Source organism: Python bivittatus, unplaced genomic scaffold (genome assembly GCF_059951505.1).
Source record: "Python bivittatus isolate LINGU-HERP-01145 unplaced genomic scaffold, Pbiv_v1 ctg000400_np1212, whole genome shotgun sequence".
Classification (NCBI taxonomy): domain Eukaryota; kingdom Metazoa; phylum Chordata; class Lepidosauria; order Squamata; family Pythonidae; genus Python; species Python bivittatus.
The window spans coordinates 6,811,746-6,829,284 of NW_028277073.1; the positions used below are offsets into that span (position 1 = coordinate 6,811,746).

Here is a 17,539-nt window from a genome sequence, read left to right on the forward strand (position 1 = left end):
TGCCACCTAAAAGACAAGTTTGGTAGCCAACTGTTCTTCTCTCAGGAAAGAATTCTGTAACTGCAGGCCCTGAGAAGGCCCTACAACTGGCCACTGTCTACTACGTTGAATCTACCCATAGGACATGAATAGGCCCTCTCTAATTGATGTTAGTCCACCTTTTGGAGGACACCTAGGAATCTTCCTAAGCCATTTAAGAGCTTTATAGAATTTGGCTTTTAAAATGAAAAACACATTTTCAAGCTGTGAAATCAGGTGCTTGTCTTAAAATGTCTGTGATGCTGTGGATTGCTATTCTATACGTGAAGACTTCTGTGCTTATTTTTTTCTGTAGTCTCAACGATATACAAGGCAGTGTCTGCAGAAACCAATGTGTCCATATCCTTTTGTTTATTATGTTTCCACTCCTTTTTAAATGATTACTTTAAATTAAAATAAATTAATGAATAAACTAATTAGTAGAAAAATAAGACGCTGCAAAATGAAACACCATCTCCCATCGTTTTTATTTCATAAATGCCTCTGGGTCCCACACAGGTGCCAAAGGTATTCTTAGGAAATGTACATGGTTGGTGGATGGAACCCCAAACTGTTTTTTAAAATGTACCCATTTTCTTAGCAAAATCAAAAGCTGGGAGAATAGAGCTTGGTGGTATGATAGAAATCTACTTCATCAGTTTTTCTTTTGGCCAATGTGGGTAAAAAGCCCATTGTGTCTGCCCTTTTGTGGACAGACAAGTCCCTGCCCCTCCCTCAAACTTCCAAATCTAATAACTAAACCTCCAAAGTTTTCTGTTGCTAATGTATTCTGTAGCTGTTCCTAGATTTCAAATGCCCCATTACTATCTTGAGGGTGTTCACATGGCGTAGTTTTAGAAAGAACACATAAAAATATAAATCTTTTGAAAGTTTATCTTCTGCATTCCAGAGAAACACACACATGTGCATGGAGTCTTGTAAACCTGCATTTTGACAGAGCAATAAGGCAAAGGAGAATCATTTTTTTTCTACTGAAGTTTTCATTACTTCAGATGGAATCACTTACTCACTAGCCAAGAATGTGTGGAGCAAGAATCCAAAGCATTGTGCAGGAAGGGAATGCAACAATTTTCTGTGTGAATTACTTTGGCATTGAAAAATATTTCTGAGGCTGACTCAAGAAAGTAAGTTCCATTCCTCGTTTTCCGAGAGGGCCAACCAGTTTAGTTTGGGGCTGCAAAAACAATGTCATGGCATCTTAGAGCCTAACAAATTCATTATGGACGAAACTTTGGTGAGTTCTACAGTGGACTAATGTCCATGAAATTGTATACAATAACAAATTAGACTTTGTTCCAAGGTTCTTTTTTGCTTTCTCCTATTCATAAATGAGTTTTGTAACCTGACATATAGGGAGAAATATGCAATGGTATGTGAGAATCACCTTGGGAGACAGGAGGAAGATCCGCAGGCTAGAGAACGGTCAGATAAGAGGCAGCTGAGCCTACAGAAGGAATGGGGGCATGTCTCAGAAGGGACCCTCCCTAGTTTCTTGGACCGTAAAGGTGAGGGGGAAGAGATATACTTTCAGACTTGCAAGATTCTGTTAATGTAACCTTACAATAAAGATAGAGCTAGTACACCTGGGTGTCCTTCTTGTCTGGACTACCCCACAAGGCTGACAAAGTGGGAATTTATCATGAAGTCTGTACAGCCTAAGTCTGTGTCAGTCTCATCCTATTTCTTCAGATCTAACCCTCTCACCCACCTTGAATTTCTTTCAACACCACAGCTAACAAAATGCAAACATAAAGAGAAGGGTGTTTATAAATGTTTATTTCTTTTTTTAAAAAATATTGTCATATTTCCTTTCTTGGACTCGTGTATGTGTGCACTTGTTTCCTTAGATTAAGTAAGTAGTTAAGTAAGTAAGTAAGTAAAATATTAGGCAGACACCACAAAGGTGAAATAGATTTTCCAGGGAGCCATAGGGAAGCAGCACAAGAATGTCACAGCTGGGCAATAAGGAAGAAAAGCTCTAGGAACAGAAAAATCAGGGGCTGGATCCTGCCAAAGTTTAGCTCTTTTAATGTCCTACAAAGGGTTTCCAGTGGGTAGATTTAAAGAAGAGGTTAAGTCTCCCCATGGAACCGCCTAGGTGTTGAACTTTGTAGGATCATGCCCACAGCGTCCTAGCACCCATGATACACACACATACATTCTAACACTTGGTTTTTGTATTCAACATCTAGAATTACTGAGATACAATTATAGCACTTAAATATACAAACTGAAATTGAAGCACGTGAACACGATCTTTAACTCTAAAATTCAGAAGTTATTATTGCACATAAGACTTGTAAAATAGGTTTCCAGGCTATAGGCAAGTTTGTTTCTCCTCAATTCTGATTTATTAAGCATATAATGTTGTTCTTAAAAAAAGAAGGAAAAAAAAAAGCAAACACTCTCAATACTTTTAAAAGAGTTATCTATTGGTGGTTTTTGAAAACACAGTCTGTCCATTAATACTGAGCTGGATATAAAGGAGAAAGGATTAATAGAATAAACAGATTTATGTTTAGAACAGCCATCCCCAGTTTGATAGGGTCCAGATGGTAGACTCCAATGCCCATAATCCCCAGTCAGCAAAACCTCTTGGCTATGTGGATTTGGCATTATGGGAGTTACATATGGAGGGTGCTAGTTTGGCAAGAGTCTGGTTTATAATGAGCAAACTGGGAGTCCCGCGATAAAATAGGTAGAAATTTCAACTTTCAACACAGCACCAAAGAGGTGTGCATGTGTTTGTGTAGGGCACAGATTTAATAAAGCACCATAACAACATCCTAATAAGGGAAATTCACCTGCAGAAGCTGATTTATGAACACCACAGCCAATGTGACTGCAATTCAGATTGACGTCAGAGCCCCATCTCAAGGACCTACTTTGGGGACTTCCACACAAATTGATTGAGTCACTCCTGGATTGGCCCTGGGATTGCAACCCCATGCCATTGTCTCTCTTTGGCTGCTGAGCTCCTTGAACTGCCCTGAATCTGGCTTCCAGCTTGGACTACTGGAGCTCTGCAGAGCAAGGGGGATGGCTCATGTTCTCATTGGAGGAAATTCTTGTCTCATCCCTCCTCCCAACTTCAGCCACTCCAATCAAGTGCTTTGTACTGTTTACCCAGAGTCAGATTAACAAGAGTTCTGTCTCTGCTCCATCAGGGAATAGTGGCTGGAGAACTTCACTGCCCATCCCTGGTAGCCCAAGCCAAGCAAATAAAGATGAAACTGACAGGACTTTCTTTTCTTTTCTTTTCTTCTGAGTGGTGTGAGGAAAATGGCATTTTGTGGCTGTTGGCGTACAACCAGCAGCAAGAGAGGGAGTGGTGATTTTCATTGGTTCCCAAAGTATCTGAGTCTGCACAAATGAAGATGATGGTGGATTGTTTTTAAACTACTTTAATGGGATTTGGGAATGGAGAGGATGGTGTGGAAATGCTCTGAACTAATTACTACTATTTTTAATGTTGATTGCAACATGCACCATAACCTGATCCCATAGTTGTTGACCCAAATCAGTGCTGGACTGAGACACATATATAAGCAATTCTCAACTGGACTTGAAACCACTATCATATTTTTACCAAGAAAACTGCATGGCCATTGGGCATGAATTCACCAGCAGTCAAACTCAACTTCACTTTTTACTTCAACAATTCCTGGTAGAAAGCATATACAGGGTGATTATCTCTAAGAATCTCACACCAGAGAGCAGCATTAATTCCATTTCCCCCCTTCATGCTTGCAATGCTTTTTCTCCCTTGATTGTGAAATTTTCCAGGCACATCATTCCCTTCCTCAAAATTATCTACAAGAGATGCAAATCAAAGGAAAATAATCTTTGCACACATGAAAGGAAGAAAGCAACCTCTATTCAGTAGTTATTTAATGGCAGTTAATTTAATGCATTCTGAAATAGTGTTCCAATGGAATCAACTTTTCACCCAGCTAAGTACTAGCTTAGCTGTTTCTTGATACGTGTCATACTCCAAAGAAAAAAAAGTTGGGGAAAAGAACCAGAGAAGCTTAATTTTCAAAGTTCAGAATGGTAGAAAATGGAATGTTAAGATCAAAAACTGAAGGACCAAAGCTATAGGGACATTTCATGCATGTTACAAACAGAAGATTAGATTTGTTATGGAATGTATACCCAACAGGGAGCCGCAAGCAATCATAGTTCCCTGATAAAACTACCTCTGTGATAAACATGGTTTGAGAACATGTTATAGACACATATTACATTCACACCTACAAGTATTTATCTAAAACTGTAAAGATCCTAAGGGAAAATCTCAGAAAGTATGAAGTCAGCAGGCCATGCGGTCAAGTAGCACTAAATTCACAACTTGGGCCAGTAGATTAAAGACTTGCTATTCTTTATTTGCATTATAGTCATTTCAATGCATATGAACTCTGATAATCCACTGCCTAGTGTTTAGATGGAACTGTTGATTATTCTGATTTCAAAATAGGAATAGAAATGTAAACTGGTTTTCCAAAAGCCCAATTTCCCCATATCTGGTTGAAACTAATCATACAAGAAGATGCTTTCCATGACCCATCTCTAGTTCCATCAGCACAAAGATGGTAAGATGAGTAGCATTGCTACCTGATATGATGTACCCTAGAGTTAGAGGTAGTGCCTGAAGGACAGAGATGATGATATCCTAGCCTATTTTGTTCCCCTCAGGAAAGAGAACCTTTATTTTTGAAAATGAGCTCATACATGGTGTTGAATTGCCAGGCTGGCTAGATAGCTTCTTCTTATAGAAAACAACACAGTACTGATGAGTGAGAGTACCATGGACAACAGAGCTGTAAAAAAGGAGTTAAGAGTGAGTGAACTAAATATTGCTTCCTTATTAACAAGTTCAGGTTAGAAGAAGTTTTGTATTGTTTTGGAAGATGGGCTAATTTAATGAATCTTCATTAAGTAAAGATGAATAGCACAGTTCCCTCCATCCAGGCTCTTGCACGATGGTTCATTTGTAGAAGCAAAAACTTCTTTTGACTCCAAAGTCTGCCTCCAAAATCAGATGCCTTGTTTGGGGAAAAAAATCCCCAAACTCTACCATAGAGTCCCTGTATGGGGAACAGCTGAGGCTGTCTGATTTTTGGGATGTGGTTGATTTGTTTTTTTCTCTAATCCATGTGAACCCAGGTGAAGCAAGTTGTCTGCAGGGTTGTGTGTATGTTTGTGTGTCAAAAAAGTCAAGACACAGTCTGCAACCATGTGATCGAAGCCTATCTTTTGCACATGCAACAAAGGTAGAAAAAGGGTGGGGCTTTGGTCACATGGTCTCGGACCCCATCTGACTTCTTTGACCTCCTCTAGAAGTTGCCCCTGAGGTGAAGCCTTAGGAAAAGAGTTTGGATCTGTCTTGATTAAGTCTGATTAAGGACTAAGATTTGTTTCTTCAATGGGAAAAACGTTACCGATAGAAAATGCTTTATTCCCCCCAAGGAGGCAATTCTCTCTCTTCTAGATTTCTCTGGCTTCTGTTAGGAAATCAGACAGCAACTCTAAACAAATCTGCCTCCATATCCACTTGTCAAGGTGAACCCAACACAGCTCATTTGAGTTTCTTTTATGGAGGTCTTTAGGGATATTATTGTTTTTGCTTCAGTAACACAGCTATGAGTTAGCTGAAAATGCAAGGCAAATAATGGGCTTCTTTTAAGATAAAATTAAGACTGGAGCTAAGCAATCTTTTTTTCTGAAGAGACTTGAAAGCAATTTCAAAGAAATCTCACTGGGGTTTCTTCTCAAAGAGATGAAAGTGGCAACCTACTGTCTATTTTTCACAATGGTGTTTCCCCCCCTTTTCTTCCCTTGTCATTTATGCTCTTCAATGTAGATGAATAATTAGGTTTTTGATAATGAAAACCTACAAAACCTGCGAGGGAAGGCATAAATGTTGGAGGGAGTGTTACCAGCAGAGTTCAGTGCTTGGTTGTTGTATCACCTTCAATTCTCTGAAGGGAAACAAACAATGGTCTGTTGGTAGCCACACAATCATCAAAAGCTGACAAGCAAATCTAAACTGTGTGACTAGTTAACACAGACAAGACACTGCTTTTGTCTTACCTAGCTCTACCAAATATCAGCTGGGGGGGGTGGCTATCCTAAACAGTGGAGTGAACTTTAATGTGAATTTTTTTTTTTTACAGCTCCTTAAACATGCATAACTGGGAAATGCAAACCCACCACCCACACTCATATCACAGACAGCGATGAAGGGAAAGGCCATGACAAAAAATGGAGGAAGACAATTTCAACACAACGTTTGGATACAGCCTAAGAAGATGTAGTCAGAAAAGAAGAGTTGGAGGATACAGAAACTGCAATCTCTACAACCACGAAACCTCCCAGAGGGTACTGATTGAAGTCACTTCCTCCTGGTGGTGACCGAATCCACCTCATTCAGCCACAATCTACTCTTCTTTCATGAGAAAAGGCAAAGAAACAGCTGAAGACAGGACCGTGAAGCATTCCAGAGTGTGGAAGCGTGGGAGTTTGCAGACAAACATATAGGAGGAGGAGGAGTAAATTTGAGGAAGATAGAGAATTCAACACAGCAAGGCTCATTTATTATCATAGCTGGACTACATAAGAAATCTCTGTTATGGATGTGGCTGGGCTTACTGGGGAGTGAGGCTGCTTAAAATCCCACGATTATTTGATGTGTTGGACGCCTATGCAGAAGCACACTGTCCCTAAGGGCTCAACCAGAAACTCAATATCTGTATAAGCTCTGGGGTGCTTGATGTAAGCCAAGGTGGCTACCCCATTCTCAGTGTGTACTCTCACATACTCACATACTCACACACACCAACACTCAACATTTCTTTATGCCACCCAAGGACATGCACAGCTGCAACTCGTACAGGACTGTAATGCACGTGTTCAAATGCTTGCAAGCGTGCACGCTCACAAAGCGGTGAGTGTATCTAAATGAGGGGAAGTGGAGAAATGATCTTCCTAAAAGATTTAATTGACTTTATCTGGATTAAAAAGCCTGACATTCCACTAACTAAGAAAATAACAATATTTTTTCCAGATGCTTTCCACTGGCTAATGCTTGAAAAACAATGCCTAATATTTTCTGGATAATGCAATTTTGTCTTTCTTTCTGTAGGTGATGCCTAATGTTTTCCTCCTCCAATGTTGTGAAGATAAAGGATCGCACTGCAGAACATAGGAGGAGAACACTGGGTTCTAGTTAGATACAAACTTCCCACACCTAATGAACAGGGCAATATAAAAACAAAGCTACTGAGATACCTATTTTACCAATCCTTTTATTACGGGAAACCATGTCTTGCAGTTACTGTACCTAACGTGCTGATTTCTTTTCCACAACTAATTATTTTATTCTTTTAATTGATATTCTCAGCAATTTCCATGTCAGAACCACTTGCCTTTCCATCAAGATGCCTAGATGACTGAGAAGCCCTTTATTCTACAGCACTAGCTAGCACACCAACTACATGAGAAGCAAATACAGACAAGTTTGAAAGTCTTCCTAACCAAGAAGCCTAAGTCCAGTAAAGGTGATCACAAATAGCTATTAACTCAGTGCATGGATGTTCATCCTTCCAGAGGAACTTTTCCAAGATTTTGGAAACCCATCTAGATATCTGAAATGACTGCTGTGGAGCTGTATTTGCAACTAGCAATACACTAGCTGTCCCTCTCCAGTACGGTCCTTGATCTCACAGGAGAATGGATTGTTCCTGATTCTGACCTGTTAGGCAAATTCTGGTGATCTGCTGCAATGAAAATGCACAAGTGATTGGCAGATTGCTTGACAAGCATTTGGACAGGACATTTACTGCAGGATATTGCTGGGCACCACAGCCAGAGCAATGAAGGAGGCCGGTATTTCTCATAACTTTTGAGCCTGGTTAGGAGCTGAAATGTGTCACTGATCATTAAAATTTTTAATTTAATATTAACAAAAGGTCCTCTGGAACCTACAGTGCAGAGTACTTCCCCCCTCCCCTTTTGCTCGGCTATAGCTTTGATCTCTGCTAAGCTGGGAAGAACGAGAATGTGTCTCCTCGGCCACATAAAGAGAATGGACCCAACCCAGGCAAGTGTACATACATTCACACATTCACGCATTCGCACATTCTGCCATAGTTAGTTACATTCAACTGTGTTTCCTGATCATCTTGTTCAGTTGTTCCTCTCCATTCAGTTTTGACTGCTACCTCCCAGCCCTACAGCCTGCATCCCGGCCAAACAGTGCTCTTGGTGGCGTCTACCAAATATAGCCTCCATCATCTGCTTCTCCCTCCTCCTCTTCAGCTTCCTCGCCAGCTTCTTCTGTCTCTTTCTCTTCCTCGTCTTCCCATCCGACACCACTCCCAAAGTCCCCTGAGAATCCAACAATGTCATCTATAGAAACAAGAACAAGAGAAATGCAGTAGGAGGAGGAAATTTCCCAGTCCTTCAATAGCGGAGACTATATGTAGCTCAGGGATGAATTGCTGGGTTTCTGGCAGAAACATCTGCAAGAAGAAAACCAACCTCAGGGAGCACCAACAATCCATCACCTAATTCTAGATTTGCTAGGAAAGAGATTTTATATTCTTCAGTATTAGTTTGCAAGATTGCAGCAGCTGCTTCAGAATGCAAATTCTTACAATACTGCAAAAATTGAACCATGGAGAGCTGTTCTATTATTTCAAAACCCTTTTGCCACAGTCTGATATTAATGTGGGACACTGGCACTGATGGGTAATAAAGTTGGCCTTGTCCCAAACCAGGTGTGGAGAATTATTCAAATCAAATCAATCTTTATTGCAGTCATTAACCATCACAGGCAGAATTCTTCTGAGTTTGGATTCCAAGATACTGAACACTAGCACTCTGCATTATTGCTTCTACATCTCAGGCAGTATCTGCTTTAACCTTTACTTTGACCAATTGCAGAAGATATTCAAAGTCTCCATTGTACCTTCCACCAAAGGAACTGTATATTAGTGAGGTGAGCTGATTAAGAGTAAGCAAGAAACTAAATGCAAAGAGTAGCAAAAACTTCTTAATTCACCAGGTCCTCCTATTTGCATTTATAAGGGAGTAGAGAATTAAATGTATTCCCAAGTCTGGAACATGCTATATGTGTAATGATATGTGGGAAAGATCTTGGGAGATGCGGGGGGAAGAGATGCTGCCTAGGGAGTGGTCAGATAAGAGACAGCATAACCTGCAGCTGCATAATGGGCAGAGCAGGAGGCTCAGAAGGGACCCTCCCTAAGTTCTTGGGCTGTAAAGGTGAAGGTAGGAGAATTCTACTTTCACACATGCAAGATTGATGTTAGCCTTACCAGGTAGACCAGACAGGAAACACAACCAGATAAACTAATTGTACGTTATTATAAAGCTACATTATCAGAATCTTGCACATCTAAGAGTACAATTCTCCCACTTTCACCTTTACAGCCCAAGAACTTAGAGAGGGTCCCTTCTGAGCCTCTTGCTCAGCCCATTATGCAGCTGCGGGTTATGCTGTCTCTTATCTGACTGTTCCCTAGGCAGCATCTCTTCACCCTGTCTCCCAAGGTCCTTCCCACATACCATTATAACATGATACCAAAAGGGAAGGAAGTCTATCCATTCCCAGCTCCTCCCATGGAGTCACGCATTTCTTCACAGAAGAGAAAACAAGAAGATACTGCTTCTCTTTTCCTCCAAAAAAAGAGGGGGAAAACTGTCTGTACAAATATCTTAATCTATGTAAGACAAAGTAGGGAGCCCATGTTCATCCTGCATAAAATGATTTCCTTATCCCACTGTGGAATACATATTGAAACACAGCGCTCTCACAAATTCTCAAGTGGAATGCCTGCAAACTTGGATTTACTCATTTTGGCCATCCTTCAGGTAAGAAGTGGGACAGCTGGGACAGAGCCACTCTGGGATGCTTGCAAAGTGGATACCACCTGGAGGGCAGTTGGGTGTTCCTGGAGGAACCTGGACTAAATGGACCACCCAAATTAGAAATGCAGTCAGATGTTCTCCATCTCTTAGAATAAGTCTTCCTTGTATCATGACATTTATGTATTCAAAAAGGGGTTTGTCAAGCACAAATTCCGCTGATTTGATAAAGCAGATAAACAAGTAGGTAAAAAAATTCTTAAGAGACATGACACAACCACTTGCTTGATTGCACCATTTGTGGAATGATATCAAGATGCACATCAAAGCTTGACATCATCATGTCTTGTTACTGATGCTGCTGAACATTGGGCCTGACCAGCAGACACCTCCCAAGGAATCCCAGAACTGTAGATTAGAGTGTGAAGTCAAACAACATCCTGGAAAAAGGCAATACCAAACAATTTCTCTGTACTGTTGCTAAGAAAACTCTGTAGTTGTGTCAGTGTAATGACCAAGAGTTGAGTTTGACATGAAGATGTCTTAATGCTACTTCATGTGTAGTGTGTATTCTCAAGCCCCCTCCTGCCCCAAATCTCATCTCTCCCCTTTTCTTACCACAGTCTGGATTCCCATGCATCCGCGTTCCTGTCAGCTCTGTGCCAAGATGATCAACACACCAACACTCCCCACTGCTTGAGTCACACTGCATCTTCCGATAGTATCCATCTTCATCACAGCTCGGAATGAAGACTCCTGGGTGAAGAAAACCAGCCACTTGTCTTAAATAAAACTAGCACTGAGCATTTAGGGCATTTCCGCCCCAAGATTCTCTGAATGCAACTCCAGACCTCTGTGTTCTCACACCATGGTCTGCATTCAGAAGTTGTGCTGATATATTTCCAGCCTAAAAAGGGATAAAGAAATCTTGCTTATCCAGGTAAGGCTCTGCAGAAGCTGCAAGTGATCAGTTTTTCAACTGGCTGGTACTCTTGCCCCACTCCTGGGCAAGAGTACCAGACTTGCCATGCTTTTCAGGGGTCCTTAAAGGAGAAAGGGGCCTTGACAGCTTGACAGGTCCTCCCCCTAGTCACAGCTCTGCCTTTTTTGCACACAACTGGACAAATGCACCCCACTGTGCATATTCTGCTTTAAACCAACCTTATAAGGCTGCCAGATTCTCACAATCCTTTCCAGTAGCAAAGGGCTGACATTGTCAAGAATTGTGTTTCCCTTTTCTCTTCAACAGTGCCAGTCTACAAGCACTGTTGCGCCTGCCTCTCCCCCTCTTGTCCACCCCAGTCCCTGCAGCCGCCATGATTCCAGCTACCAGGAAAAGCCTCTGGCTGCCAAACGGCTGGCAGGCTTGCTACCCTTTTACCATCATTGCCAGCAAGAGGCTTCTATGATTGCAATTACATCCTGCCTTTGATCTGGGAGTGCAAGGTAGCCTACGTGATGGCCTCTGCTCATTTCATTCCCCCAGCAACAGCTCCGCGAGGGAGACTGGACTGAACTGCAATGCAGTAACAACGGCTTAGTGATTCTGAAATTACCTCTTGGCTTACATATTGACTCCCCTATGGAACAGCCTCCCCCCAAAGTTTTTTTTTTTTTTTTTTAGATTTATGCCCTACCTTTGTTTTTGTACAACTCCAGGTGGCAGATAACATTCACCACCTATGCTCCCCACAACAACAGACTTGTGCGGTGGGTTGGGCTGAGAGAGAGCGACTGGCCCAAGTCACCCATCTGGCTTTCATGCCTAAGGGAGGACTAGGGATCATGGTTTCCCAGTTTCAAGTTCAGCACCCCAATTATTACACCAAACTGGCTCACAGATGGCCTTGATCCAGTTGTGCTTTTTATAAACCTGTCTTTTCCAGAAGGCCCTGGAATAGGGTGAGTATGACCTACTCCCTGGCAGTGGATTTCTGTCTTACGACTATCACTGAGTTTCGCTTGCCCTTCCGCTGATGTGTTCAATTCTCTTGGCTGTCTATCTGCTTATTTTGCTATTTCTCACCCTAAAGTGTAAGCCGTTTAGAACTGCTTCTGTGATGGAGGTGGCATACAGCAGGATCAAACAGGTAAATATATAATGTGGGGGTGGGGGTGCAAATGAGAAGAGAAATACATGCAGAGTATGTGCTTGAAAGGTAGGACAAGATTTGCAAATGGTTTTACTCCAGCCCTGCACGGAGTTATGGGACAGACAATATGATTTTTCTTGCTCTCAGGACCTGAAGTTGCTGGGAGTGGGCACCTATGGGAGTGATTGATTTGCACTCTCTGAGGGCCAGATGGAGGGAGAACTCCAGTTGGATCACGGTATGATATTCTCTGCCTCATCTTTGTGTCCCCAGACAAGCAAAAGTGCAAACAATCCCTGGTCACCTGATTGAGGAAGTGGGAAATGGAAAGGCTGGAGGGTGCAGGTGGCTTGAACTACAGCAACAACTCTATTTGTTTTCAGGAAGGAGAGCTAGACTCGCCTTGGGTATCTAATGTTTGCAGCCTACCACTGAACTGGAATCCATCTTTCTTCCCTGAAAATTTAAAGAAAGAAATACTTCCACAAGAAAAAAGTTTCAACCATAAGGGCTAAATTAGCCACAGTTAGATCAGTTTTAAAGGCCAAAACATTTGACTATATTTTTTTTTAGGGGCCAAAACATTTGACTATATTCGGCAAGGTACTGTTTTTGAAAACATACCCTGCTTCAATACATAATTAGACAAAAAATGTGATTTAGGTTCTAATTGTCAACAGGCAAATGAGGCATGACATTAGCAGTATTAAAGCCATTCCAAATTGCTAAGCTTTTTTCTCACTCTGATGGCTTATTATGTGGCGCTTCTCTGTCAGCCATCCACCCACACAAATGGATCAGGCCTGGGGGATCCATGACATCCGCCGCACTCTTCTGATGAATGTGAGAGTGCCTGATGTTTCAGCAACGGAGTCTTCTCCAGGCAGAAAATGCAAGGACTGTGGATGGGTTCACACAGCTCTTAACCATCTTTAAATCCTGGGAACTCCATGTCACACTTCCATAACTATTCTTGAACCCTTGGAGAATAGGGTGTGTAGTAATACAGTAAATACATAAATGAGTGAGTGTACGGACAGGAATTTACTTTGTAGGAGATGGAGAAGAAGCCCATGTTACTACAACTCTGATTCCCAGACTTTTATACAACTGCAGCTCTGGGGTTTTGCAAGCCTTAGAAAGAATCACGAGCAAAGATCATTTTAGGTGAAGTACGCATGCTACAGGAAACAGGCCTTTGTCAAACTATCTCCCGTCCTCTTGAAACTGAGCACACACGCTCATTTGTTTGTCTCCAGCTTCAGTGCCTGAATTCACATAGGCAGGAGACAGAGAATGCATTGAAGGCAGCTTGAATTCATGAGTTGCTACAGATGGATGCCCTCAGCTTATTTTTCTTTGCCTCTGATAAATGAGTTTGATAGGTTTGGGTATTATTTCATAAGAATTACCCAAACAGAATTGACAGGGACATACAACTGTGTCTGTTAGCTCAAGAAATGAAGCCTTACCCAAAGCACTCTCAACTCTCTTAAAAACAACTGAACCATTCACATACATCTCTAAGCAAATTTCTTGAAAACTGGTCAAGCTGCAATGTGTGGCTGAGATAAGCTTTTTGTGAAATGATACAGAGAGGTGGAATACTTATTGGCAGGCAGAGAGAAACCAGGGCTCAAGGCTGAACCCCGCATCAGGGCTCCAATGCCCTTGGAAGAATTTGCTTTTAAGCTGAGCCTGAGAAAGGAAACCACTAGTTATAGTATACAGTTCAACTTGCCTTGGGAAAACCTTCAAACAAAGAGCCTCTCAAACTTGATGGAGAGCGTGGGCTCCAGAGTGACTGTGAGTCTAGACATCTCCAGTCCACATTCTGTCTGGTGGCATCATTCACCATATCTGAAGGAAGTAAGCTAGCCTAGGAAGCAAAGGATGGGTAGTCTGCCATGCATAGCTCTGCCTTCTAACTCATGGCCTCTGCTTCCAACCTCAATCTGCCTAAGGGTAGGGCTGGCCAGTGGTATCCGTGGGGGGGCCAAAGGACAGCAGAATGATGAGAACAGTTTTCTGGTGTTGAGACACACGCTCTACCTCTTTTGTAGGTGTGTGGTGATATCTCAGGTATGTACAAGAGGTGGAGCTTGTGGCTCGAGGCTGTTTTCATTATTCTCATAAAAGCAGCAAAGGCCCATGAGGGTGGTTATGAAGATTATTTTAAGAACTGAAAAAAAATCTACGTGATATATCTGAATAATTGAAATGTACATACTTAACCCAAGATTCTTAATATATACCCAAGTTATATCACTGAGACATCTACTGCTTCTTAAAAACTTTATGGTCAAACGAGATCTCTTTTCCCGCTCTTCTACAAATCTCCAAATAATTTTCTTTACTGCTTTCATCTCAGCAACTCACCAGGTTTCTTTTTTGAAGCTTCCTGGATCTGAATCCTCTCTAACTCCGTAAGACATGGAGGCTCTGTAATAGCCAAAGCAGAGTTAATCAGTGCCAGATCAGCTCAATGTGATCTCCTGAGCATATTAAGGAAGCAAGTCCCTTTCCTGCAACTTTTCCCTGATTTGGAGGTGAAGGACATGAGCACCCACCTGTTCCACAAGCTTGTTGTAAAGATGACTATAACAATATATGCAAATAGGCCTACGAACTTAGGAAAAAGCATTATATACATTTTAGGCATTTTATTACTTTGTTTTAAATAGAAACAGAGCCCAAACTCTAATATACACATCAGCCCACCAGGCCTTTGCTTTGTTCCCTGAAATCTGGTAGCACTGGTGGTGCCATCAATGTACACCTAGGAGAAGCATTTAGAATATTATCAGAGTATCTATGTATGCCTCTAAGCAGCTACTATAATCATTAGCCTTCCACCTGGATCAACACAATCCATTCCTGACTTAAAGGACATAGCAGAAAAGCCCAAGCTGTCCCCAGGAAAAAATCTTGTGGTGACGCACTCTCTCTCCAGAAGCAGAAACACCACTCCGCAGTGGAGACACGCCCGTCCTTGTAGGTGTCGCAGGAATTGAAGAAAGGCCTGATGCAAATCTCATACTTATCCAGGTTGATAGCTGCCAACTCTGCCTGATCCAGGAAAAGATCACTGTTGGTGTCCAACTTGGAAAACATCCAACCAATAGAGTCTTTGCAACTGGCCACCAGGTTTTTGTCCAGTGCTGCAAATAAATGAAAATTAAAATAATTGGAGAGGCAGAAAAAGGAGTGAAGATCTTTGCACTTCCACAGTTCACAAAATTTGAAGTCTGTATTCTGCAAACATGGAATTGCAGAAATGGGATGCAGATTTCCACATCCAGAGAGCCCTAACTTTCATAAGTCCTTCTAATAGTGAATCCAAGTGGTTGATGGTTGTCAGGCCACAACAGGATCACAAGAAAAATCAGCATGTATGGGTCACTTGACCTTCATAGGAGTATCAAATTTCCTTTAAAAAGGAGGTATCTCCTTTCTGTGGGGACTTGTCTAGGCAATTGCCAGGAGTCAAAACTGACTTGAATGTGCACACATACACACACACATCTCCTCTCCAGGCAGCCTAATGAAGAGCGAGCATGACCAGTAGTCATGGAACTCTATGAGCTAGCTGGAAAGCAAGCAATAAACTGGTGTGTGTGTGCGTGAAATCATGTGTTACCAATAGAAGTGAATATGTGTAGCTCAGGGTTGAATTGTGGAGTCCTTGGGGTTCTCTGAGCTTGGTTCAAGCTCAGAGAACCCCAAGGACTCCATGAAAGCATGTGTCCATGCATAGGAAAAGAGTGGAGAACACTGAGGAAGGAATGTTTGGGTAAAACACTGATGGGACCATTTTAATAGAAAGAGAGAATACACTGCAGTATTTGGCTGTAGGTCCTACTGCCATTTTTAAGGACTAAGCCATCTTCTTACAGCAGGGATGAAGAAACTGAGGCCCTCCAGGTATTACTGAACTACAACTCCCAACACTCCCCTCACTGGTGATGAAGACAGACCTGGCCTGAACAGTCAATCCTTGATGAGCTTTCCAAAGCCAAGTCAAAAATCTAAGCAAGATGCCCTCTATTTAGGAAGCAGAATTCCTGCAGTACTGTATGCAATGCTATTCTCTTCTCCAAGACTACCAGAAGAAGCCAATAAACATTCCACCAACATACTTTGCATCATTTACGCAGGATTCAGCTTTTCAAAGTGCACAATGTTAATTTATACAAAAGTTATATGGAGTACACATAATGAAGAGTATTATCCCTGGGAAAGATTGACCGATGCTGCTAATGAGTGGCAAGGTTCAAACTTCAGACTTTAAAGTGAATTTTATGCGGTGTGAAATTCTGCACTGGAGACAGAAAACACTCCAAAGAGAATATATTAATTAAGCATGCATACTTAAGCATGAGACCCACAACTGGGGGCCTATAGGCCAAACTGGCAATTGCCTTTCTCTGAAGCTAACCTGGAAGCAAAAGAAATATGACTTTTGGCAGCAGAAGAGCCATAGCTCACTTGAAGAGGCTGAGACCTAATGCTGACCCCCCCCCCCCCACAACCAGCCCTCTTAGCCTCTGTTCTCAAAATAGCTCCCCAGGAAAACATGCTACAGATGTGAGAGATCAAGGGTGATTGAAATTGGTCAATAATGCCTGCTCCCCCTTCTCATTTCACAATATGTATCAGTTTGCTCCCCATAAACTTCCCAGTGGCTGGAGGCCAGCCATTCTGGCTAATGCACCCATCTGCAAAATCTAGCTGATAAAACAACTCTAACCCCCCTGCCAAGACTGCAGGGGCACCATAAAAAAGGGTCAGGACTTTGATCACACCATCACAACCGCCATCATGACTTCTTTGCCCCCGCCCCTTGTGGATGCACTGGCAAGGATGGCAGAAGAGCATCTGCCTGAAACCCAGCTAGTTGAGTTGATTTCATTCAGCTCACTCCCCAGGGAAGCTATTTCTATTCAGTGACATTTAAGTTAATGATCTTCTTCCTGACTGATGGCACTTCATAGTCTGCAAGTGCTTTGGGATCAATCTGCCGACTCTGCTCAGGGACTGGAGATTTATTATTATTTCTTAATAAGTACACAAAAACGTTTGCTGTCTTGTGCTCACCCAGCAACTGGCAGGATGGATAGCCCTCACATTTCACCCAACCGGGGAGCAAAGTGGCTTGTTCTTGTGGTCCTATTTAGGCCTGACTTGCAGTCACAATGATTCCCAAGAACAAGCCACAGTTTCCAGTGTTCCGTAGGGCCTGCTCATTTTTAGGGAGCAAACGTCAGGTTTTTTCAGCTACCAAAAATAGGAAAGGCTTCCAGGACTGGCTTTAGTGCAACTGATTCCACTGGATCAGGGAACTGGAGCACAAGAGTTATTGAACGGCAGATCCATCAGCCCAGTCACCCGAGAAGGCTGTTTCAACAGTGAGATGCAACAGTTTTGAGGGGCCACTTAAGCAGGCACTCCTAAGCTTAAACCAAAAGTTAGTTCTTACTCCTTCTAGAGATAAGTAAAGACTGACAGGGCCAGCG

The 17,539-nt window shown here is 42.2% G+C and overlaps 1 protein-coding gene across 1 annotated transcript in view; it reads right to left on the reverse strand.

Moving 5' to 3' along the window:
- Window positions 1-1,803: 1,803 nt before the first annotated feature.
- The window catches only part of SPOCK2 (SPARC (osteonectin), cwcv and kazal like domains proteoglycan 2), an 80,601-nt gene continuing 64,865 nt past the window's right edge, over window positions 1,804-17,539 (reverse strand). Inside the window, exons 7-10 of the mRNA XM_088144377.1 lie at window positions 14,966-15,184; window positions 14,403-14,465; window positions 10,549-10,686; window positions 1,804-8,448 (exon numbers count right to left, since the gene is read on the reverse strand). Coding sequence (XP_088000503.1) covers window positions 8,312-8,448; window positions 10,549-10,686; window positions 14,403-14,465; window positions 14,966-15,184 — 557 coding nt within the window. The 3' untranslated portion in view covers window positions 1,804-8,311. The remainder of the gene's footprint in view (window positions 8,449-10,548; window positions 10,687-14,402; window positions 14,466-14,965; window positions 15,185-17,539) is intronic.